The sequence below is a fragment of the Aristolochia californica genome, unplaced genomic scaffold (assembly GCF_029961685.1).
Source record: "Aristolochia californica isolate CCGP_79_NKW_82.1479 unplaced genomic scaffold, dmAriCali1.0.hap1 SCAF_1, whole genome shotgun sequence".
In the NCBI taxonomy this organism is placed as follows: Eukaryota; Viridiplantae; Streptophyta; class Magnoliopsida; order Piperales; family Aristolochiaceae; genus Aristolochia; species Aristolochia californica.
This window is the reverse complement of record NW_027181770.1, coordinates 50,975,427-50,999,626: the sequence shown is the minus strand read 5'-3', so window position 1 is coordinate 50,999,626 and position 24,200 is coordinate 50,975,427. Positions and strand designations below refer to the sequence as shown.

The following is a 24,200-nucleotide window of genomic DNA, read 5'->3' as shown; positions in this document are numbered from 1 at the left end:
CGTCCTTGGCCACTACCAGTCCCATCTTTGCCCCTACCTCGAGAACCTTCCCCACAACCTTGAGTAGAGTCTGACTGATCAAAGGAGTTTAATGTGTTACATTAACATTCTTATCATCCTTGTTACTTTGGTCATAACTGCAGTTTTGCTTTCATTTCTTGGTTAAATGCTGTGGACAGAGATGACACATCCTCTGAAGCTAGCAATTGAGCCCAGATTTCTTCATCCAAACATTTTGCAGTAGGAACCTATTCTTGTTGTTTTCTAAGTTCTTTTTCATCAGTAGTGAATAGGTGGTACATGGGAATCTCCTGCATAATACCCTTCAGCTTGCTGTAATAGTCTGTAACCGATTTCTCCCCCCTTTTCAGACTGAAGAGTCTAGCTTATAATTCATATACCCTGGTCAGATTACCTTCCTGGGTATATAGGGATTCCAAGGACACCCACATCTCCTTGGTAGTTTCACAATTAATTATCCGGTTTTGCATCCTTGAATCTGAACTGTTCAATAGCCAAGTCATTACTTGACTATCTTCCATTTCCCAATCATTAGTAATAGGGGTAGAAGGACCCTCTTTGATAAATTTAGACTTCCTTTTGGCTTTCAAGTAAATTTGAATAGATTTGGTCCAACTCAAATAGTTGCGTCCATTCAACCTTTCTGAAGTAATTAATTTGGAATCTTTGCCATCTGAATTCACAACATCCTTTGAAGGGGTAGTAACTTCACTGATCTCAGCTATAGAAATCAGATAGACTTCAATTAAGCACTAATTTCACTTCTGCGGAAGTATGGCAGCAATAGTTCTGTGGGCCCACTTCAAGTTAGGGTTAGCGCAAAGTTACTATGTGTGCCAACACCAAAGATAGTAAATTTTTGAGAAACTCTGTAACTAATCCAACAATTGCAGCAAATACTCCAGAATAAGGGCTGATGTCAGGAATAAGATAGATGATGTAAGCATTGGAGCTATTGGGTACACACAGTTGGAAATGGGTCAACTTCAACTAACCCCCTTGGGGCAGAAATCAGTCATTAACTTGCTTGGGTAACAGCAAACACCATCAAACCTAATGTTGTGGCAGAAAAGAACTCAAACAGATGAGATTTTTACCAACCAGACAACACCAAATTTGAAAACCCTTTCCTTATGAGGTTGCTGGCAGCAAGAGAGAAGAAAAAAATGCTTCAAATGCCTGTCTTATGAACCGAACCCCTCTGATACCATGTGAGAAATAGAGAGAAATAGGGTTGAGAGAGACAGAGAGAGAGAGAGGAGAAGAAGAAGAAGGAGACTAGAATTGGAGAAGACGTATTTCTAGATTAGGGGAGAAAAGCATGATCCCTAATCCTTTATATTAACTTAAGTGATGGATAGAGGAAAAGACACCTCTACCCCTATGACATGTACACCTTATATCTCCTTAGATACAAGTCCCAAACTCATGAAAATTGGACCATACACACCTCTAAACTTCCTGAATCTAACAACACTCTTCTAGATGCAATCAGAATAGTGACCAAACTATCCTCCAATACATTTAACAGATGTATATACTGGAAGATACAAGTAATTGAGTCTAGAGGGGCATTTATGTTGTTGAACTAAGTTTTCACTTAAGTGACCTATTTATTTAGAGAGAGGTCGAATTTTGACCTCTAAGAAGAGTGCTGCACACTGCAGCACTTCTGAATTATTTTCTTCTTTTTCCCTTTCACTCAATTTTACATCCTTCTTGCATCTCTCTCTCCCTCCTCGAAACTTCTTATTATAGGTTTGCATGTTTTTATTAACTTTTGATTTTATATTTTCTTTACCATGTGATTTTTCACTTCATTTGATGGTTTATTTAACATATTTGCAGGTTTACCGTGGTTGTACACTTGATGGCCAGCCTGTTGCCATAAAAGTTCAGCGTCCTAACTTGCTTCATGCAGTTATAAGGGATATTTATATCCTTCGTCTTGGGGTGTGTCTCATCTGGACAATGTTGTGATTGTTTTTAACTTCATTGTATTGGATCTTGTTCTATCAGATTTCAAAATTCGTGCCACCTCATGAATAACATCAATTACTATTGTGAACTAAGAGATGCAATTTCATGTGTTGAATTTATGGAAAAGAGAAATACTTCATTGACTTGTTATAATCAGAGTACATGACCCTCTATTTATAATAGAGGAAGGTAGTAGAGTCCAATTACAATAAAACTACCTTTGTCCCAATTACACCCAAACTCTAACACTTAAAGATAAGTCCTAGCATAATTAAATAATTCAATATAGATAAAAGACAAACCTAACTCAAACTAAAACTCTTCTAGGACGTGACCATTAGATAAAGATACTTTCTTGAGTCCTTGATCTTCCAACTGATGTGATAAGGATGCTAGCTCATGGTAATCATTGTGGGTCCTACTTCTTATGGGCTTGGGTCCATATTGTGGGCCTTCTTTGGTCGTTTGACCCATCTTATAATACTCTTAGATATGTGGGCCTTCCTTGGTCGTGTGGGCTTGAGCCCTATCTTCCCACACTTCCCCTCAAGCTGGGGGTGAGAGAACATCAAGAACTTCTAGCTTGCTGCAAATGATGTATATGATCTTTTTGTATAAAATGGCAGTCTTCCAATCTTCCAACACTCCCCCTCACGCTGGTGCTCTTTTCCTTGAGACCCAGCTGGCCAATTCAGGGGGGTATAACATAGATGCAATAATAAGTTCCTCCGTCATGGACTTCCAACCACAAATAATTTTGACATGAAATTTTCTCTTATGAAACTAGACTTAAATACCTTTAATCCAAGTATAACTTTTCTTCATAAAATATAATTATCAGAAGATGAATAATCTAATAGATTTCGGTCTCTGTCATCTGGCTGAACTAAGTACTGTTTCTCCTTTTTTTCCAGAATGACCATTCACTCTTCCAAGATCAATATCTCCTTAAACAAAAATCATACCGAGAATTGGTTGAATATTTAAGAAACTAGACTTACATATCTTTATTTTGATATATAATTATCCATATAAAGTCTCTTTCTTGATAGCATAAAATACCTCGGAAGTAGAGGTTTTCTGCTGCCGCTCGAACCTCTTTTTCAATCTGACATTTTCTGCTTCAAATATCAATTTCTCTTTGTAGATAACTCAGATAAAAAATTGGTTGAATAGGTAAAAGAATAGACTTACAGATCTTTCTTTTGATATATATTTTTCCATATAAAATTTAGTTCTTGATAACAAAAAATACCTTGGAATCTGAAGATTGCTGTTGCTACTCGAACCTTTTTGCAATCTGACCTTCGCTCATTCAAATATTGATATCTCTCTCTAGATAACTCCGATTGGAACAAATCGTTTTTCTTTGGAAATTAGACTCAAATATCTTTCCGTCAATATATAATTTACAATATGAAAAACTCCGTATAGAGGTAAAAAACGCAAAGAACACTACCGGTGTAGGGACTGAAAAAAAATAACTATGAACTAGACATAGGGTTTAGGGTTTAGAGAAAAGGATCACATTACCTCTGTGGGTTGACCACGTCAACTCACAAAACCTAGTCTGATACCATGTTGAATTTATGGAGAAGAGAAATACTTCATGAACTTGTTATAATCAGAGTACATGAGCCTCTATTTATAATTGAGGAAGGTAGTAGAGTCCAATTACAATAAAACTACCTTTATCCCAATTACACCCAAACTCTAACACTTAAAGATAAATCCTAGCATAATTAAATCACTCAATATAGATAAAAGACAAACCTAACTCAAACTAAAACTCTTCTAGGACGTGACCATTAGATAAAGATACTTTCTTGAGTTCTTCTTGATCTTCCAACTGATGTGATAAGGATGTCAGCTCATGGTAATCATGGTGCGTCCTACTTCTTATGGGCTTGGGCCCATCTCTTGGGCCTTCTTTGGTCGTTTGGCCCATCTTATAATACTCTTAGATATGTGGGCCTTCCTTGGTCGTGTGGGCTTGAGCCTTATCTTCCAACGTCATGTATGTTTTGTAAAAAGAGCCAAGAATTGTAATCAGCTTGCCCGCCTATTGCAATGTTTTCATGAGGAAATATACATAGTGGCAATGTTTTCATAAGGAAATATACACAGTGAAAACTGTGTATATTTCTTCACAGTTAAAACAAGAAAATGGTGAGAGGAGACGCGCGAGGAGAGGAGATGAGACGAGAGAAGTAGTAGAAGATGGGGTGACAGCCTCGACCAAGGGGTCAAACATGGCGACAACATACTGAGATGGACCCATGATCGTGGTAAATGACAAGCAACGGTATCTGCGAGAGGGAATGTGGGGGAAGTAAGTAAGTCCTCGGAGTATGGATGCATTGGCCTTGCGCATGACGGTCGGCAATGAGCTGACTTTGTTATGTCAACAAGAACTGTTGAGCAACGACAACATTAGATCTCCGCCTCTAATGCTGCAAGACGGGAGGATCCAGTCGACTCTTTTGCACCCCCTGGCAATCGATGTTTTCATGCGTCAGACACTCCCCTTAACTCTCTTCGTCCATCTGATGATTGGCAGATAATCCAAAATAGACAAACTCTGGAGCGAAGTAGACATGGAACACCATCTAAATCTACTTTTCAAGCTGGAAAGTCTACTTTTTCCTTTGCCAGGCTCGTTGTCCGGTTCGGCCATGTGATTCGAGTAACTGCTGCAACTTGAGATAAGCATTCTTTCATCTCCATCTCACTGAATTCTTTCCTTTCCTTAATACATCAATTCCAATCTACCACAACTGCTTCTAGAGTGGAAAGGAGGTTAGAGGATCTTCTACTTCTCGATATTTCAGTACAAGGGTGTAAACGAATGCAAGACCACCCAATATTGAGATGGAATTATTATGGCCTGACTCTACATTCCCAAACTCACCAACAATGGTTTCAGATGGAGTAGTTTCATTGATGAGATCCAAAAGGTCACCCCAACCAACCACCTCTACCAACTTCTTTCCTAAAGTTCCAAAAACCGCCTACCCCCTCCATCAAACCATTGACACTCTCCAACTCACCAGCCCATCCCCCCGACAGGACCAATCCCCACCCTGGCTGCCCCCCCAATACTCCTAAATATGCCAGTTAAGGAATAGTCCCACATGGATTAGTGAGTACAAAGATTTTGAGTTTATTAGTTGGGAAAGAGGTTTCCTAAGTTGGCTAGTCATTTTGGGATGGGCCTTGGACCCAAATTCACATGGTATCAAAGTAGGTACTCATATGTGGGCCTACACCTAAACTATCCATTTGTAGAGTCACAAAAGAGGGCCTAAACCTAAAATTATCCACTTGTAGAGCCACAAAAGAGGGCCTATACCTAAATTATCTACTTGTAGAGCCACAAAAGAGGGTTTACACGTGAGGGGGAGTGTTAAGGAATAGTCCCACATGGATTAGAGAGTACAAAGATCTTGAGTTTATTAGTTGGGAATGAGGTTTCCCAAGTTGGTTAGTCATTTTGGGATGGGCCTTGGACCCAACTTCACAATGCCCCCACACTCTACTACTACAATCACCCTGGATCCTCAGCTTCTATCCATCGGAATGGAGATGTTCTCCCGATCCAAGATGACCAAGATGTTGACAGTGGAAGCCTCTTCAATCTCCAACTGGTTTGCTGAATCCCTCAAACTTGACTACCTCCCGGCTTTTTCCTTTCGAGGTCACAAAGACTGGTTCTTCCATTTCTGAACCATTTTTTGAAACGATGATAATTTTATTCCAAAGCAGGAGAAGATATATCAAGGGAGACCTCCCCTCAAGAGATTTGGGGGGGGGGGGGGGGGGGGGGGGGGTCTATTTTAGCACACATATCAGCAGCCGAATTGGCTGATCTAAGTATTTCCATTTCCGAACCATTGATGATAAAGACGCGACACTCCTCTCCCCAAGCTCCAAGCACGGTATTGATAAATAATTGGGAATTCCCCTCCCTCACTAGGGCTCAAAGCCAATGGATCAGCATTAGAGGCTTACCGGCGAAGCTTTGGCAAGACCAAGTTTTCACTCAGATTGCCGCCTGGTTTGGCTCCTTAGTCAAATTGGTGGATTGCACTTCACTTATGTCCAGACTTGATGTTGCTAAACTTTTCATCATTGCACACTGCATTTGACAGTAATCCACTCACCTCAAAATTGAAGTTGGTGAGCTAAGATTTTGGATCTTCATTGATTTCCTACAGATGATGGCTAGAGTTGTCGGAACTACTGCAAACTGCACAAATCCTGAGGGATACCGAACCCACCTTGTCACCGGCTTGAATGACAGCCACATCCCACATTCTGAAACTACACCCTTCACTTTTCAGCAGAAACCTGACAACAAGACAACCACCTACAAGTCAGCTCTCTCCACCAATGAATTCCCCCCTAGCTTTTTGAGCTGTTGCCCCCAAAACAGCACACCCCAGAAATAGACCACCCCCTTGAAGATCCCTCTTTTAACACCTGGCAACAAAATTGAGCCCTTCTAGTCATTGAAAATCCACCCGCTGTACCTGCACTGACAAACCTTTGTCGCTCCTTGCTGCCTCCCAGCCAACTCCCCCACCCTTCCCCTCCCGGCATGCCGTCGCCATCACTATCTCCCCTCCTCATTCCTCTAATCTACCATACATCTAGTCTGACTAGAGCTTGGATTCGGACAGCGAACCCTCATTCACTCCCTCTCACCGAGCTAGTGACACAAAATCCAACGCCTCATCCTCACATCCACTGAGTCACACCTCTTTGCTTCTGAACCCACCGAGTAACTATGTTGTGGTTGGGGAGTGAGGCGTTTAGGACATTAATTCTTATTTTATTTTGTAGTCCTTAAAAGTAATTATTTTATTTGTTTAGGGGTATTTTGGTCTTTAGAGGCAATTTTACTATCAGGGATATTTTGGTCATTTTTAAATGTTCTAGGGTTTTTGGTAACTATTTAAACCCATTATGCATGTTGTTAAGTTGGGTCCAAGGCCCATCCCAAAATGACTAGCCACCTTAGGAAGCCTCTTTTCCAACTAATAAACTCAAGATCTTTGTATTCAGTAATCCATGTGGGACTATTCCTTAACACTCCCCCTCACGTGTAGACCCTATTTTGTTGCTCTACAAGTGGATAATTTAGGACTAGGCAGTTAAGTATAGGCCTTCTTTTTTTGTGGCTCTACAAGTAGATAGTTTAGGTGTAGGCCCTCTTTTGTGGCTCTACAAGTAGATAGTTTTTAGGTGCAGGCCCACATATGAGTACCTGCTCTGATACCATGTTAAGTTGGGTCCAAGGCCCATCCCAAAATGACTAGCCACCTTAGGAAGCCTATTTTTCAACTAATAAACGCAAGATCTTTGTACTCACTGATCTATATGGGATTATTCCTTAACACTCCCCCGTTTGTTCCGTCCCCGCATAGGTGGGACTTTGTCTTTGGCCATCCCCGTATAGGTGGGATTGTGCATTTGCATTTGTACACTGGTGTTCCATGTGCAGGGGAGTGCTGGAATGATCCTGTCTTTAATATGAAAGTTGTGCCTTCGCTAATAGGTCGATCTTTTGGCGCAATGGTTAATAACATGGTATTAGAGTCATTCGCAGATTCACAGTGTGAAATAGTTCATACTTATACATGCATGGCTTAATCTTTGAGACAAGCATGTGTAAGTATGAACTATTTCAGACTGTGAAACTGCGAATGGCTTTGATACCATGTTACTAACCATTGCGCTAAAAGATCGACCTATTCGCGAAGGCACAACTTGCATATTAAAGACATGCCCATTCCAACACTCCCCCGTACGGGGAACACCCGTGTACAAATGCAAATGCACAATTCCACCTATACGGGGATGGCCAAAGACAAAGTCCCACCTATGCGGGGACGGACCAACGGGGGGAGTGGGACTCGAACTCGAGACCAACCTGCTCTCATACCATGTTACTAACCATTGCGCTAAAAGATCGACCTATTAGCGAAGGCACAACTTGCATATTAAAGACAGGCCCATTCCAACACATGTAATTGAGGATCATTATTGAATGAATTGAAAATTTTCCTTCTCTTCCTTTCTTCTTCTTCTCCTCCTTATTCTATTTGCTCCAATTCCACTTTGATGCAACTGCCTGACTCTCGTCTTGTGTCAAATTTGGTATCAGAGCAAAAGGCCCACTCTTCAGTAGCCTTCGATACTACCGAACATCCTTCGTTATAGCCACAACGTCGTCGTTGAACCACACCCAACAAAAGTAGTCGCTGGATCTTCCCTGAACCGTCGTAGTGCCGCTGCCGCCCTCAGTTAGACCTCCCCATCGGCGTTTCAGACGCCAGCAATCGTCGACCGTCACCTAATAGCCGTCGACGCTGAACTTTCTCAAAGCCAATTTCCATTGTTAGATTGTAGGCATCCTTCGAACTTCCGCAGAATCTCCTTTGATACCTGAAATCCTCCCGTTTTCCCTCCTTCCATCGTCGGTCATCTGACAACTTGTTAAGGACCTGTCCTTCGCCATCCAACCGACTGCTGGTGCAATCCGATCCTAGTTAAAGCTCTCCAGTTTCCATCGCGTTGCAATCCTTGCTCAACCATCCTCAAAGCGCCGTCGTCGTCGCAGAAAATGTTCACTGCCGCCGTCACCAGTCATCGGAGATGAACCTCCCGGAGTCCCATCGCCCTACCCATACGCCGCCTGATTTCCCTTTTCCCTTCCCTTTCTCCTCGTCTGCTATGATTAATCAGAAAGGTTCTGATTAATCGGGAGGTATCAAGCGGGAGCTCGGGCACGTAAGGAAGTTGCATGTGCGAAAAGAAAAGGTTAAAAAAAAAACTTTCTACTACCTATTCAACTCCAATTCATTGCCTATTTTGTGTTCGATGACTCAATCAATTCCAACTTGATTTACAAGGTGAAGTCGTTCCTACCCCTCGGTATTTCACTATTTGTCTTAAATTGCATCAACTATTTATTCTGTGCTGGTAGCTAGCTTCTTCATTATTGGAGCCCACTTGAACCGAGTTTGACCTTGAGACCTGTGCAAAATAAAAATAAAAATAAATTTTTTTAGAGTAATTGTGGCACCTGTGTGTGATCAATCTTTCTTGTTAATTTTAGAGCCCAATCCATTGATGCTATTTGCATCATTGCATAGGATTTATCCTTTCTTTATTTTAGTGGTATATGTACTAGTAATTTGCAATTTCTTTGATTTGAATCTTTGCATAGTCACCAATCAAACTAATAAATAATTAACTTTAACGTGCATAGAGTTTGTTTGGGCTTTACTTGCTAGGATCCACTAGTACATGCCATTACGTAGTGGTCGCATCATGTCAGGTGTTGCTCAATCTTCTATTGTAGAAAACAAGGATGACAGGTTCACTGTCCTAGAGGTTCGGACATCGAAAGGGAAAAGTCCTGTAGGAGTTAGGTCACCTAGGGGCTATGACACTGAGGATGAGGAACTTGCCCGTTCGCACCTGCATATGTTTTCTTTTCCTAGGAACCGCTCATCCTATATTCCCTGCCATGAGGAACCTGAAGACAAAATGCTAAAGCATATAAAGGTTGAGGCCCCCATGTTCGATGTTCGCTTGGACCCCTGGGTATTCTCAACATGGGTTCGTGAGATGGACCGATTTTTCGAATGGCATGACCTATCTAAGGATAGAAAAGTTAGTTTTGCAAAAATGGAATTGACAGGCACCACTCAACTTTTTTGGGAAAACATTGAAAGGGGTATCGCGAGAAGACGCGAGCCTCCTATTACTCATTGGTAGGAAATGAATCTCAAGCTCCAGACAAAATACCTTCCCCCTTCCTATAGGAGCACCCTTCAAGATCAGTGGGACAATCTTAGGCAAGGGAATCAATCAATCGTCAAGTAGATTGCTCAATTTGATGAGTTCCAAATAAGGTGTTCTGTTATGGAAGACGAGGTCATTACTTTAAGCAGGTTTCGAAAGGGCCTAAATGATGACCTTAAACAAGAGATGATGCTTCAGGGTGTCAACCACTATGGAGGATGCTTACACACTTTATAATTATGAGTTTGCCTCCAAATTTACACCTACACGAGGGTCAGACACCCGTACTATGCCTTTTAGATCTTCCACCACTAGTCATCAAGTCTTTGGAAAGTCAATTTTAGGAGCTGCCCCTCAAAAACCGAGTCGCAATCTAGACATCCCTCCATTAGGGGTAGGAAAAGAATAGTCCAAATTCAATTTGAGGATCTAGTGTCGTAAGTGTCGAAGATTTGGGTACATCACATCCAATTGTAGTACTCGGGCCCTTCTTGTCGACAATCAGGAATACCCGCAGGAAGACCAGGAAAACGTGGAGTACGAGCCTGACCCTACCGATTTTGATCTCCTAGATGAGACAAGTGAGGAAAGCACAACCATTGTGATTACGTCAGGCCCACTCACACTGTCGTTAATAGGTTGAATGTTGTGCGATGTGTGTTAACTCAGCCCAAGGAGTCTAATTACTGGTGTCAGACTACCATCTTTCTCACTTGCATCAAGTATAGAGATAAGGGCTGCCAGGTCATCATTGATAGTTACAATTGCATCAATGCCGTTTCTTGTCCACCTCGGCCTAAAGACAGTTCCACATCCCACGCCCTATCGAGTTTCATGGGTCGATGACACTTCCATTTCACTCGAGATGTTTGGTCCCCATTCAATTCCTCGAATACCAAGAAGACATTTGGTGTGTGGGTCACATCCTCTTGGGCATGCCTTGGTTGTATGACTGAGATATTACCATTTATGGGTGTTCAAATATTTGCTCTTTGTTTAATGAAAAAACCATCTACCTCAAATGCACTACCTACCACCCCCAAACCGGTGGTCAAACCAAACTTGTTAATCGGAGCCTGGGAAATCTCCTTCACTGTCTCGTAGGAGCACCACCGCAATTGGGATTTGTTCACCCAATAGCATAGTTTGCTTACAATCACTCAATCAATAGGTCCATCGGCACGAGCCCGTCCCAGATTGCCCACAGATATCAGCCTAGGAAACCGATAGATTTCATACCTTTGTCACCTCATGCTAGGGTTTCGAAGTCCACTACAGAATAGAATTCAAGACCTACATGTTGAAATCACTAAACGAATCCAAACAAGTAATTCCCAATACAAACTTCAAGCCGATATGCATAAACGTCATAAACAATTTAAAGTGGGTGATTATGTTGTGATTCAGATTAGGCTTTAGTGGTTTCCTACTGGAACCAGCCGAAAGTTGCAATCTCGTTGTGCAGGACCTTTTAAAGTGCTGAAAAGGGTTGGTCAAGATGCTTATGTTGTGGATTTGCTATAAGATTTGGGCATTAGCTCCACTTTTAACATTGAAGATTTGATGACATATAGGGGCCACCCCTCCATTTTGGACGACCCCTTTTCCTCACCTTTTGACTCCACCCCATCGCCTGACAGATCCCCTCCTTCCTCGCTTGATATCCCTTTGGATCCTATTCCATTACCCGTAGCACCGACACATAAAGAACATATTGATGCTATTTTGGATGAACAAATTGTTTTTACCAGGAGTGGTGTGGTTCAACCTTTCCTAGTGCGATGGACAGGGCGACCAGATTTTGACTGCACATGGGTTACCAGGGACATACTATAGCAGTTGGATCTGATTTGTTCGTGTACTACCAAACTACCAGAGTCAGCAGGAGTCGACTCGACAGGGTCGAGTTTTTCCTAGCCTGGAGGGTTGATGGGGACATCTCTCGGGTGCCACCAGCTACACGAATTTATACTCAGAGACACCGGACTACGACAAGACCCACTATGCTGTGGTGGGGCAGTGAAGTGTTTTGGACAGATTAATTGTTTTTTTTATTTTTGTATTGTCCTTAAAAGTAATTATTTTATTTGTTTAGGGGTAGTTTGGTCTTTAGGGGCAATTTTACTATCTGGGGTATTTTGGTCATTTTGAAATGTTCTAGGGTTTCGGGTAGCTATTTATACCCGTTATGCATATAATTGAGGATCATTATTGAATGAATTGAAAATTTTCCTTCTCTTTTTTACATCTGTCTCTTTTCCTTTCTTCTTCTTCCCCTTCTATTTTCTCCAATTCCTCTTCGCTGCAACTGCCAAACGCTCGTCTTGCATCACTCGGTCTACCATATGGTCGGTGGCTGGTCTGAGAACCTTGCTCCCCATGAGGCAGCTATGGCCTAGTCTCTTTTGGCTCCCCCAAAAATCAAATTCTTATTCTGGTACGACATCCATAATAGCATTCTAACGGTCGACAATTTGAGGCGAAGAGGGAACAATAACGCCACCCAGCAGTGCCCGTTTTGTAACTCTGAAGAAGAAACCATCACACACCTGCTTCTTCACTGTCACTATGCCTGGAATGTTTGGTGCAACATCCTGAACAAAGTCAACCTTCAGCTATGCTTCCCAAATGGCCTTCTTGCGGCTGGTCACTGCATCGTTGGTGCTTGGCTTCCCAAGCTGGGAAATTCTCTGCTCTTTTCCTGCCTTGCCTATATTCCTTGGGCTCTTTGGAAGGAGCGTAACAATAGGCGTTTCAATTACAAATCCAGGAATGCTGATGAACTCTGTTGCATCCTCATTGGGCAGATTTCCACATGGCTCCAGACCAAGAAAGAATTTGCTTGCTTCATAGGTACTTCCTTTAGCCAGCCTATTTGCCCCTACCCAGCCTTCCCAAATATTGCTTGGAAGCCCCCTCCACTTGGCTTCATTAAACTTAACTTTGATGGCAGCATCATGGTTGCCCGGTGTCTTCAGGAATTCCCAGGGTGCTACTCTCATCTCCTATGCGGGTCTGATGGGCATTACTGACTCCACTGAAGCTGAACTCTTTGCGCTCCTCCAGGGCCTCATTCTTTTCAATGCTACCTCAACATGCCCCTCCTCATTGAGAGTGATTTATCATCAGATTGTGGACTCTCTCCTCTCTGTTGTTTCTGGACTCATGTTCCTCGTTCAGCCAATTCGTTTGCTGACTCTTTGGCTAAGCAAGGTGCCTCCCTTCAAACTCTCTTTGTTGAGAGTATGCCCGCTTGCCGTTGTATCTCTTCCCTATTTAATAAAACTCTCATTTTCATAAAAAAATATATACACAGTGAAAACTAAAATGTGATGACAAAATTTTCTTTCAGAGCAATCATGGAGGAACCTGAGACCGCATTGAATGTCCATAGAGTCTGAGAAAGGGAAATAAAAAATAAAAGGAGGTAGAGGGATTGAATGAGAAACAAAGACGGGAGAGGATGCTGTCTTGATTGGTCTGCTTGATCTCCTTCCTTCTGTTAACAGTTGAACTTGAATAAAGTTGTCAGCGTTTTCTTTTATGAACTCTTTAAACCGCAGTGCATATTTTTGGAAAGCTCTCTAGATCACTAGTAGGAAATATTTTAGATTTGCTTTCAACATTTTGTTTATTGCTCCATTTTGAAGAATTTCCCTAAATTATTTTAAAGAGCATGGAATACATTGAACAGCATTGTGTTTTAGTCTCCTTGTTCAATTCTCTGTAAAAGATGTGGCTGATAACTTTTCAGAAGCTGTTGTCTTACAGGCTTGTTACTTGATAATTTCTTAATGTTATTTCAGCTAGGGGTATTACAAAAAGTAGCCAAAAGAAGGAGTAATCTTTCTCTCTATGCTGATGAACTTGGAAAGGGCTTTACTGGGGAGCTGGATTACACCATAGAGGCTGCCAATGCTTCTGAGTTTCTGGTATTTTTAATTTGAGAAATTGATTCAGGTTCTCCTAAATATCCATTTACTGATATGTAAAGTTATTCAAACATGATCTAATCCTGGGTTTTTGACTGATTATTGCTTTTCCTTATTCTAAAGGAAGTTCATGCACGATTTTCATTTATATATGTTCCAAAAATTTTTGGACATCTGAGCAGAAAGAAAGTTTTGACAATGGAGTGGCTGAATGGTGAAAATCCAAATGACTTAGTTCTTGTATCACGTGGGTCAGGCAAATGTGGTGTAGAGTACTCAGAGAGTCAACAACAAGAGGCTAAAAGAAGTCTACTTGATATGGTATCTAATTAAAGGACAGATTCTATGCCCATTTCTGCGTTGCTAATTATCTCCTGCCTCTTATGTTAACCTCTGGAGTATATTTCTTTTTTACTATGTGTACATATGGTCTATTTATTGCGTCATAGGAACTTATCAAAGACATGGTAATTTGAATTCAAGGTCAGTAAAGGAGTGCAAGCCACACTTGTCCAACTCCTTGAAACTGGAGTATTGCATGCTGATCCACATGGAGGGAATTTGCGCTATATACCTGAAGGACAAATTGGGTACTTCATCAACCCTTTTCTGTATGAAATGTGAATTTGCTTTCATGGTTAGATGCACAAAGCTTTATTCTTTTCTTCAATGAAACAGAGTTTTTACATGAGTGGAGAACCTGTGTTATAATAGTGGTAGGTCAGTTGTTTGTTGTTCTTATCTTACAAGCTTCAGTAAGGAAAGCTCGTTCTTCTTTCTGTTTTTATGTGTGGCCCGAGCTTGCGCTGTTATGATCCATAGCTACCTGAAATCATGGGGTGGAAAGTTATTTTTATCTTACAAACTATATGATGAAGCAAATTGGTGTGAATGTAAAGAAACATGGGCTGTAAATGCCATTTAATTGCTTTGGTCCTTGGGCTTGATGGTGATTTTTTTATGCCTTTTTTCAGGTTTCTGGACTTTGGTTTGCTCTGTCGGATGGAGAGAAAACATCAGTTTGCTATGCTTGCATCCATATTGCACATTGTGAACAGTGACTGGGCATCTCTTGTTTATGATCTTACAGAGATGGATGTTGTGAGACCAGGAACCAATCTTCGTCTCATCGCTTTGGTATTGCTTCTTTAATGTTTGTTTTCTCCTGTACTTATTTTCTGTGAAAGTTAAACAAGTGTAAATTTAAGTGAATTGCTGAAGACGTGAGGATTTTAGAGATTTTAACTTATGACAAGACTTCTTGAGTTATTATTTATTTATTTTTTTGAAAGTAGTTTTCTGTTAGGATCCAAAATAATGTAGGGGTAAATTAGTAAAAAAGCTGTAAGAGAGAAAAGGGTCATTACGCTTTAAGTAGAAGGTTAAATTAGTCCAAAAATTCGAATATTGATTGATGCGTGAATTTGTGAGAGAATTGGTGTCAATAGTATAAGGGTTCCTTTTTAGAAGTCAAGTTGATGTTAAAGTTAATTTAGAAGTTGGAGTCTATGTTAGCTTAGGATTAGTTAGTTTTCTTTCCCTACTCAAAGTCTATGTTCTCTTCCTCTCTCTTCTCTCTTTCCTCTCTTCTCCAACTCTTCCAAACCCTAAATTCATTTTCTCTCTTCACATTTCTTCACTCTTCCTCTTTATCTTTTTCATAACCAAATTTATCTTGTTAAGTGTAGTAGTTTATAAAGGGGCAACATTGTCTTTTAGCTCTAACTAATGTACTTAAAGGAAGTCCCTAATCTCTTCTTTTATTCTAAGAGAAGTTGATGGTTGTTCTCCCTAATTTCCTCCATCTCCTTCTTCAAGATTTGATTTTTACCACTTTACGTGGTATCAGAGCAAGGTTCTATCTAATTTAGGCCTTCATTTTCCTCCTTTTCTTCTTCTTTCCTTTATTTTCCCCCTTTTTTCCCGCACCCACTGCAGCCCCTTTCTTCTTGTTTTTTGGGTCTACACGACCTCTAGGTTGCAGTATTAGGGTCATTATGTAAAAAGTATAAAATATCTAGAAAGAGAGAGAGAGGAGAAGGAGAGAAAGAAGAGAGAAAAGAGGCACAAATTCTGAATGACTGAATGAGCTGCATTGGGGGTTGTCTACGACTACCAATGCTATTTATTAGGTTTTAATTCATAAATTACAAAAATGACAAAAATGCCCGTCATACATATTTTTTTTTTTTTTTGAAATGGTCCCTCATACATTGAAAGCACTTATTCTCTTATAACTCCCATTCTACTCTTTCTATGAATATAAAAATTTGTACACTGACTAAATCAAACATGCTGAACAAGATAGTGCCACAATATAAAATATCCGATAATGTAAAATGACCAAAATAACCTTGAGCTGATTTTCCCACATTCCCTTCAAGCTGTAGCTTATACATCCATAAGGCCCAGTTTGACACAAAAGCTTATGATCGAGTTGATCAGCTGACGAGCATAGGGGTGATCACATATTTCTTCATCACAATATCTCTAACAAAATGACAATCCACCTCTATGTGTTTTGTTCTCTCATGAAAAACTTGATTGCTGGCAATAAATATAGCAGTCTGGTTATCACAGAATATAGTCATGACTTCATTTTGAGGGTAGCCTAACTCCCTTGAGGCCGATCTCTCCCACATTGCTAGATGGTATATAAACTTCATCCAAATTAGCCATAGAGTAAGTATAGAGTCACAAAAAATATTAAATTTCAATATCTAAATACTTTTGCATATTCCAAGATGTGGGCCCCATTTCGTAGGGTTAGGGCAGGGATGAGATGTGCGCCAGTGATACATGCTTAAATCAACACCATATATCAAATAGATAGAAGATCCTTCAAGAATAGACCACAATTAGCGCTGACATCAGCATGCATACTGATGATGCAGGCATAGGTCTAGGGATAGTTGATGCGCATCCCAAGATCTCTAAAAAATGAGCTCTTTTGGGTGATCAAAGCATGAATTATCCTTTAAAGGATGATAGAACCAGTTACGCTAAAAGGAATTTCGTGATCATCGAGGGACAAACTTCTGTGAAAAATGGCACATTGCAGCTAAAATGACCTATATCCAGCAAGGCCCCCTGTTATGGTGAGTTGGTCCCCTACCCCTATTGGCCATTTTAACTTGAACTTTGATGGTAGCGCGTATGGATGTCCGGGCCCTGCTGATTTTGGTGGAGTTATTCATGATGAAAATGGGATTCTTCTTTTTTCTTTTGCCGGGCCAATTGGAAATTTGGATTCTACAACGGCTGAATTAACTGGATTATTACACGGACTTCGGATTTTCAAAAGTCGTGCTTCTGGGCCCCTTTGCATTGAAAGTGACTCAAAAGTGGTTATCAATTGGTGCGCAAATAAAGATCGTCCTCTGTGGCGGCATTGGGATACGTATTACGATATATGTAACTTAATTTCTACTTTAAATTGTAAATGAAATTATATTCCTAGATCTGCTAATCATTTAGCGGATGTCCCGGCTAACTAGGCGTCTCTCCCAACACCTTGTTGTGGAAGGAGGCCCTGTTGAGCAAGGTATTGTAATCTTTCTTTTTCTTTTAATACAACTTACACATCTTATTTCAAAAAAAAAGAACCAGTAACCTTAAGGTTATGGTAGAAGAAAAGAGAGAAAAATCAAAATTTTACCAACTAATCACCGAGGAGATGTGAAAAACCTTGATTTTGTGAAGACGTCCAGATAAAGAGGAGGTTTTCTAGCTAAGATGTACTCCCAACAACGATTACTGCTTTGATACCATGTGAAAAATATGAAAAATCTAGAGAGAGAGAGAGAGAGAGAGAGAGAAAGAAGAGAGAAAAGAGGCAAAAACTCTGAATGAGCTGCGTTGCAGGTTGTGCACAACCCCCAATGCTTTTATTAGGTTTTAAATCATAAATTACAGAAATGACAAAAAATGCACCTCTTACATAGAAAACACTAATTCCCTTATAACTCCGATCCTACTCCTTAAAATATTAAAAATTTTAGACTGACTAAATCAAACATCTTGAACAAGATAATGTCATAATATAAAATATTCGATCATGTAAAATGACCAAAATACCCTTGAGCTGATTTTCTCACACATTACCACTGGATATATGTAAGTGCCTATTTTTTCAGCCTTTGATGGTGCCTGCTTTCCTACTTACTGCCTGCCTACTGCTTGCGGATGGTCTTTGAGGAAAAAGACAAGGATTTTTATGCCTGAGAATTGTTTACTTCGAGCATATAGCTGTCTGCAAGTTTATAGGTTTGAAACCTTGACTTCTATTTGCATCATCATGCATTCCAGATTGGTATTTGTAGGGTGATTGATCTAAATTGAAGGCTGAAGTGTGTTTCTATGTTGGATACATACCCTCTGTTAAGTTGGGTCCAAGACCCATCCCAAAATGACTACCCGCCTTAGGAAGCCTCTTTCTCAATTAATAAACTCAAGATATTTGTACTCACTAATCCATGTGGGACTATTCCTTAACACCCTCCACTGGTGAAATTGGTAGTTAATGTTTTGTTGATTTGCGTTGGGACTCTTGTGGCAAGATATATGAGAGCAACGATTACTGCTCTGATACCATGTGAAAAGTGTGAAAAATCTAGAGAGAGAGAGAGAGAGAGAGAGAGAGAGAGAAGAGAGAAAAGAGGCACCACCTCTGAATGAGCTGCGTTGCAGGTTGTGCATGACCCCCAATGCTTTAATTAGGTTTTAAATCATAAATTACAGGAAATTGGTAGTTAATGTTTTGTTGATTTGCGTTGATACTCTTGTGGCAAGATATATGAGAAAGATGGAAATATCACCCAGATTCCTTCCATCAAGCTTAATAGACAAAATTATGTAGTTTGGGCTAAAGCAGTCCAAGTTTTCCTTGGCTCCAAAGGGGAATTGAAGTTCCTAATTGAAGCTCTTCCAAATCCAAGAATAGACAAATAGGAATGAGAAAATTGTACTCTTATAGCATGGCTATTAAATAGGTTGGAATAAAAGATTGTGAATCAAGTGATTTTTAATAAGATTGCAAAAGGAATTTGGGATAAATTGGAGAAGTGATTTCTACAATTCAGTAATATGTTTTTTCTCTTTGATCTCTATGTTCAAATATTTATTATAAAAAGAGGTGATAAACCACTTGTTAAGGAGATTGGGGATGTGGATAGTATGTGGCAACAGGTTCTTTTATATCACCCAGTAGGTCTTGATCAACATCGAATAAGCAAGGGAGACTCTCAAGTGCTTAGTTTACTTAATAGCTTGGGTCCAGAGCTTGATTTATTTTGGGTTCAATTACTGGCCAGCACTACTAATCCCTTGATCGAGGAGACTTCTGCTACCTCGTTGAGGGCAGAATCTACAGCTACTCTACCCTTTGAGATTTGTCAGAAGGGGGATTCATCGGCTGCCTTAAACACAAGTAAATGGTTCAGGAGAGGCAAGGAGGATATCAGAGAGGTAGAGGCAGCAATCAAGGAGTAGAAGCAGAGGAAGAGGTGGACAACTTCTAAAGCCATGCATGCATTGCGGTAGAACTATTCTGTTATAGAAGTGTTGGGATAAATCCAGCAAACCTGAATGGGCACATTAGGTCATTCAAGAATCTAGGATCTCCTCTCAAAATAATCAAGGATTAGAGGTGTTTATGGTTAAAAAGATGAACTTTAAAAGCTAATCCATCAGTTTTTTCAATCTAGTGGTCTCCAAGTCATTGTTCCTCTCCAGCCACCAACACCCAACACCCAACCCCAACTCCGCCCCCACCATCACCACCGCCCACAAATATTCCACCCCCACCAAACCCTAACCCTGCTCGACCACAACTACCCCCATTGCCACTTCCACAAATCGAACATGGACCTAACTTCATCTTCCTCACCCTTCTTGCTCAGGCCTTCATTGAGGGGAAGAAAAGGCTTGCCAATGTCGTCCTGGCCCTTGCTCATCTGCACATATCCTCTGGTCATCTCATCTCCAAATGGTTCTCTAACCACCTTCACCTCAACTACTCGCCTCCGGCATTTTTGGATCCTCACCTTTCAAACCCTGGTGGATAAATCCTCTGTCAAGGAAATCATCCCTCATTCAGCATCACCTTTGCACGGTCTAACAGACTAGTCTCCCTCCCAAACCAACTTCTCCTTTGGCCAATGGCTCACAGTCAAAGGGCCACTTGTGGAACTCTGGTGCCGGCATACCTCGGAGTGTACTTCAAGCATTTTTGGCTCTCTTCTATTCACAGGTGACAATACCACCACATGGCCGAACTGGAGCATGCCAAACTTTTCATCCTACCCACCCAACCCATGTGTAGCCCCCAACTCCTCAAGCTCACCTCGGGCTCCACTTCATTTTGGGTGCAAATCTCCATCAACACAATTGGCTACCCAGGCCTAGCCGGGTTTGGTGGTGTCATCCAAGATGAAACAGGCAATCTCCTCTTCTCCTATGCCGCCCCTCCTTGGCATCTCATATTCTACTTCAGCAGAGCTTTTGGGTCTCTTACATGGGCTCCAAGTCTTCTCTAGCAACCTCTCTGGTCCCCTTTGTATTGAAGGAGACTCTACAGTGGTCATCAACTGGTGTGCCAACCACGGCCACCCCCCATGGTGTCACTGGGATATATTCAATGACATATGTAATTTATTTTCCCCTTTAAATTGTAAGTGGAGCCATATTACCCGATCTGCCAACCAATTGGCAGATCCCCAAGCTAAAGCGGGTATTTCTCTCCAACATTTTGTTGTGGAGTCTTAGCCTTGGATCCTGGCTGGTGACTTCAACGCCATCCGCCTTTGTTATGAGAAGTCTCCTCCAGCCAGCAGAATTACTTTGTCTATGTGTGCATTTGTGGACTTCATTGGTAGCTGTGATCTGGAGGAGATCCCCCTTTCTGGGAATGAATTCACTTGGTCCAATGGGCAGCAACGGCCAATCCTCTCCAAACTTGACTGCTTCTTCGCCAACCCTAGCTGGCTTCAACTCCATGGTAACACCTCCGGATGTGTTCTCAACCGTGCCTGCTCAGACCATTGGCCTACCCTCATTGACACAATATTCAGGCGCAGGGTCACAAGCCCTTCTGGTTTGAGAACTGCTGGCTTCGAGACCCAGAATTTGGTTCTAACTTTGGGCCTGGTGGCAATGCCTGCTACCCAATGCCAATCCTGGTTGGGCCTTTCCCCTCAAGCTTAAACTGCTTAAAGCTAAACTGCAGTCCTGATCCTCTTGCCACCCTATTCATCTGCTTCCAAGAAGAACTCTCTCCTCAACCAAATCTCTGAGAACAAAGGTCCCTTTCCCACCTTGAACTCTCTCTCAGAAATAGTCTTACTCATGAATTTCAATCCCTTTCTTCTAATGAATCCATCTTTGGAAACAAAGGGCTTGGTTTCACTGGCTGACTGATAGAGACGGATATACAAAATTCTTCCACTCGATTACCTCAACCAAAAAAATAGCTAACCGAATCCCCCATCTCAATATTGCGGGTCAGGTAAGTTCGGATAGGCTCCCAATTACTAATGCAATTGTGATATTCTTCACGGATTTGTACACTGAAGAGAAGTTCAATTGGCCCATATTCCAGCATCTCAGTTACAGTCAAATCAGGAGCCAATCCGCCCTTAAGCTGGAGCTTCCTTTCTCCACCTCTGAAATTTAACTTGCTACCCTGATTCTGCCTCTTGACTGAGCCCCTAGGCCAGATGGGTTCCATGGGGAGCTCTATCGCCACTGTTGGACCACTGTCCAAGACGACGTCTATGCTTTGGTCAATAACTTTCACTAATGTGGCATTACTTACTGAGCCATAGGAGCCTCTTTCATTACCTTGGTGCCCAAGAAGATCAACGTCGAGCAGGCTCAAGACTTCCAGCCAATCGGCCTTACCACCAGCACGTACAAAGTGATCACCCGACTACTGGCTTACCGATTTTCGGGAAGTCCTCCCTTAGATCATCCAGCCCAACCAGAGCGCCTTCATCCGTGGCTGGAACATCTTGGATTCTGCTATGGCGGCCCACAAGCTGCCAGACTCTTCCAAGTGTTCAACCCTCCCCAGATTCGCCCTCAAGCTCGATTTCGAAAAGGCCTTTGACCGCATGACCTGGAAGTTGGTTGATCATCGCCTTAGGCACATGGGTGCGTAGTTGCGCCTCCTTTGCCTCTTACTCCATACTAATCAATGGTGTATCATGGGGCAATTCAATGGCTCTCCGGGAATCTGGCAAGGGGACCCTCTTTCACCATTCCTCTTCACAATTATAGCTGAGCACCTCTCTACCATGGTCCAACACGCTAATCATATTGGTTGGCTCACCCCAATATCCAGTCATGCCGATCAAGATATTGCAATCCTTCAGTATGCTGGCGACACACTGCTGTTTGGTGTGAGTTCTATGGATCAAATCAAGAAAATTAAAGCCGTTCTTGGTCAGTTTGCATGTCCTTGGGCCAAAACATTAGCTGAAATAAGTCCTCCAGTACTGGCTATAACGTTGACCCCTGTGTTCTCCAATCCATGGCAAACTACCTCAGCTGTGAGGTCACAAATCTGCCCGGCAAGTACCTGGGCCTCCCCTTGCTGGACTGCTCCCCGAACAAGTATTACTGGAATCCAGTCATCGAGAAGCTTGAATGCCGCCTTGCCACTTGGCAGGGCAAACTCTTCTCCAAGACTGGCAAGCTCATCCTTATCAAATCTTGCTTGCAAGGTGTCCCCATGTATTTCCTTTCCTTACTCCCTTGCCCTACTACTGTGGCCCATCGAATTGAGTTCTTGAAGCGATGGTTCCTTTGGGGTGGACCGAACGGAGAGCGTAAGTACCACTTGGTTCGTGGGGCTGATGTTTGTCAATCCCTCCACCTTGGCACGGTTGGCATCAGAAGTGTCATAGGCACTAACTCCGCTCTTGTTCTCAAATGGATTTGGAGATTTAATTCCTCGCCCTCCCTGATTTGGCGAGCCATGGTTGCTGCCAAAGCTGATCAGATTGATGGCTGGTGGATGGAAGGAGGCTGTCATCATCGCCTCTCCCCAATCTGGTGGAAGATCTTCCTGCTTCTCCCTAGATTCGCCTCATCGGTTAAATGCTATGTGGGAAATGGCAATCAGACTAAGTTCTGGACTGACTGCTGGCTGGGTAATGGCAGAATCCTTCAGCAACCTCATTGGCCTCTCCAACTCCACTACTGCTACCGTTGCTGAGATCTAGCGGAGCCCCGGAAACTGGAACCTCCAATTCCAGCGGGGACTCACTGAAACTAAGGTCCTTGAGGCCTCTAACCTCCTCTCGACCCTTGACAAAGTGAAGATTAGACCTATGACTCTGGACCAGCTCATCTGGTCTCCCAACTCCCCCTCCCCCCCCCGAGTTTGTACTCTTTCCAGTTCTAGTTCTTAATAAATTCACTCTTCATAAAGAAAAAGAAAAAAAGTGTCTCTTTCATTGTTGTCTGTGCTTTATGCTCCTAAATTCCCTATTAGTTTAATGTTTGCTAGATAGATTATGGAATCTTTAATTGCTTCATAACCTTCTCTCTTTCCATGTGTGCATTTCAAGACCTTCAGATGAAGAAGATGATTGGCAAAAGGTTTGAAAGGAATGGATTTTACTAATTAGTGATGTGGGAGGCCACCACTTACATGCTTTTAAATTTGTGCCAAAGGGCTTATCAATGGCTGGGTAATCTTTCATCGACTAAGATGTTTCGTCTTCTTCCTTTCCTTGGACCAAATATCTTGTTCGAAAGTGAAACCTATTAGTTGGGAAAGCATCATCGAGCACAGTTATTCTCCATTTACTGTAGTTCATTCAGATATATGGGCTCTAGTTTTTTTTTATGAAATATATGGGGTCTAGTTAGAGTCAATAGTTTATTTGTTTTTTACTATTTTGTTACTTTTGTGGATGACTTTAATAAAGTCACATGGTTTTTTCTTTTTAAAGACAAGTAAAAAAATTTGGATGTATTCTAATAGTTCTGTATGGAAATTGTTAAGTTGGGTCCAAGGCCTATCCCAAAATGATTAGCCACCTTAGGAAACCTCTTTCCCAACTAATAAACTCAAGATCTTTGTACTCACTAATCCATGTGGGACTATTCCTTAACACTCCCCCCTCACGAGTAGACCATCTTTTGTGGCTCTACAAGTGGATAATTTAGGAGTAGGTAGTTTAGGTGTAGGCTCTCTTTTGTGGCTCTACAAGTGAATAGTTTTAGGTGTAGGCCTTCTTTTGTGGCTCTACAAGTAGATAGTTTTTAGGTGTAGGCCCACATATGAGTACCTGCTCTGATACCATGTTACGTTGGGTCCAAGGCCTATCCCAAAATGACTAGCCACTTTAGGAAGCCTCTTTCCCAACTAATAAACTCAAGATCTTTGTACTCACAAATCCATGTGGGACTATTCCTTAACAGAAATAAAAGTTCAATTTCTTG

General features: G+C 41.7%; 1 protein-coding gene across 2 annotated transcripts in view; it reads left to right on the top strand.

Annotated features, from left to right (window-relative positions):
• LOC137950095 (uncharacterized) overlaps positions 1-24,200 on the top strand; it is an 89,004-nt gene that overhangs the window by 16,732 nt on the left and 48,072 nt on the right. Inside the window, exons 6-10 of one of the 2 annotated variants that reach the window (XM_068796474.1) lie at positions 1,870-1,974; positions 13,623-13,748; positions 13,872-14,069; positions 14,232-14,338; positions 14,723-14,885. In XM_068796474.1, the coding sequence (XP_068652575.1) occupies positions 1,870-1,974; positions 13,623-13,748; positions 13,872-14,069; positions 14,232-14,338; positions 14,723-14,885 (699 nt within the window). The remainder of the gene's footprint in view (positions 1-1,869; positions 1,975-13,622; positions 13,749-13,871; positions 14,070-14,231; positions 14,339-14,722; positions 14,886-24,200) is intronic. The other variant, XM_068796482.1, reaches the window with a different exon arrangement.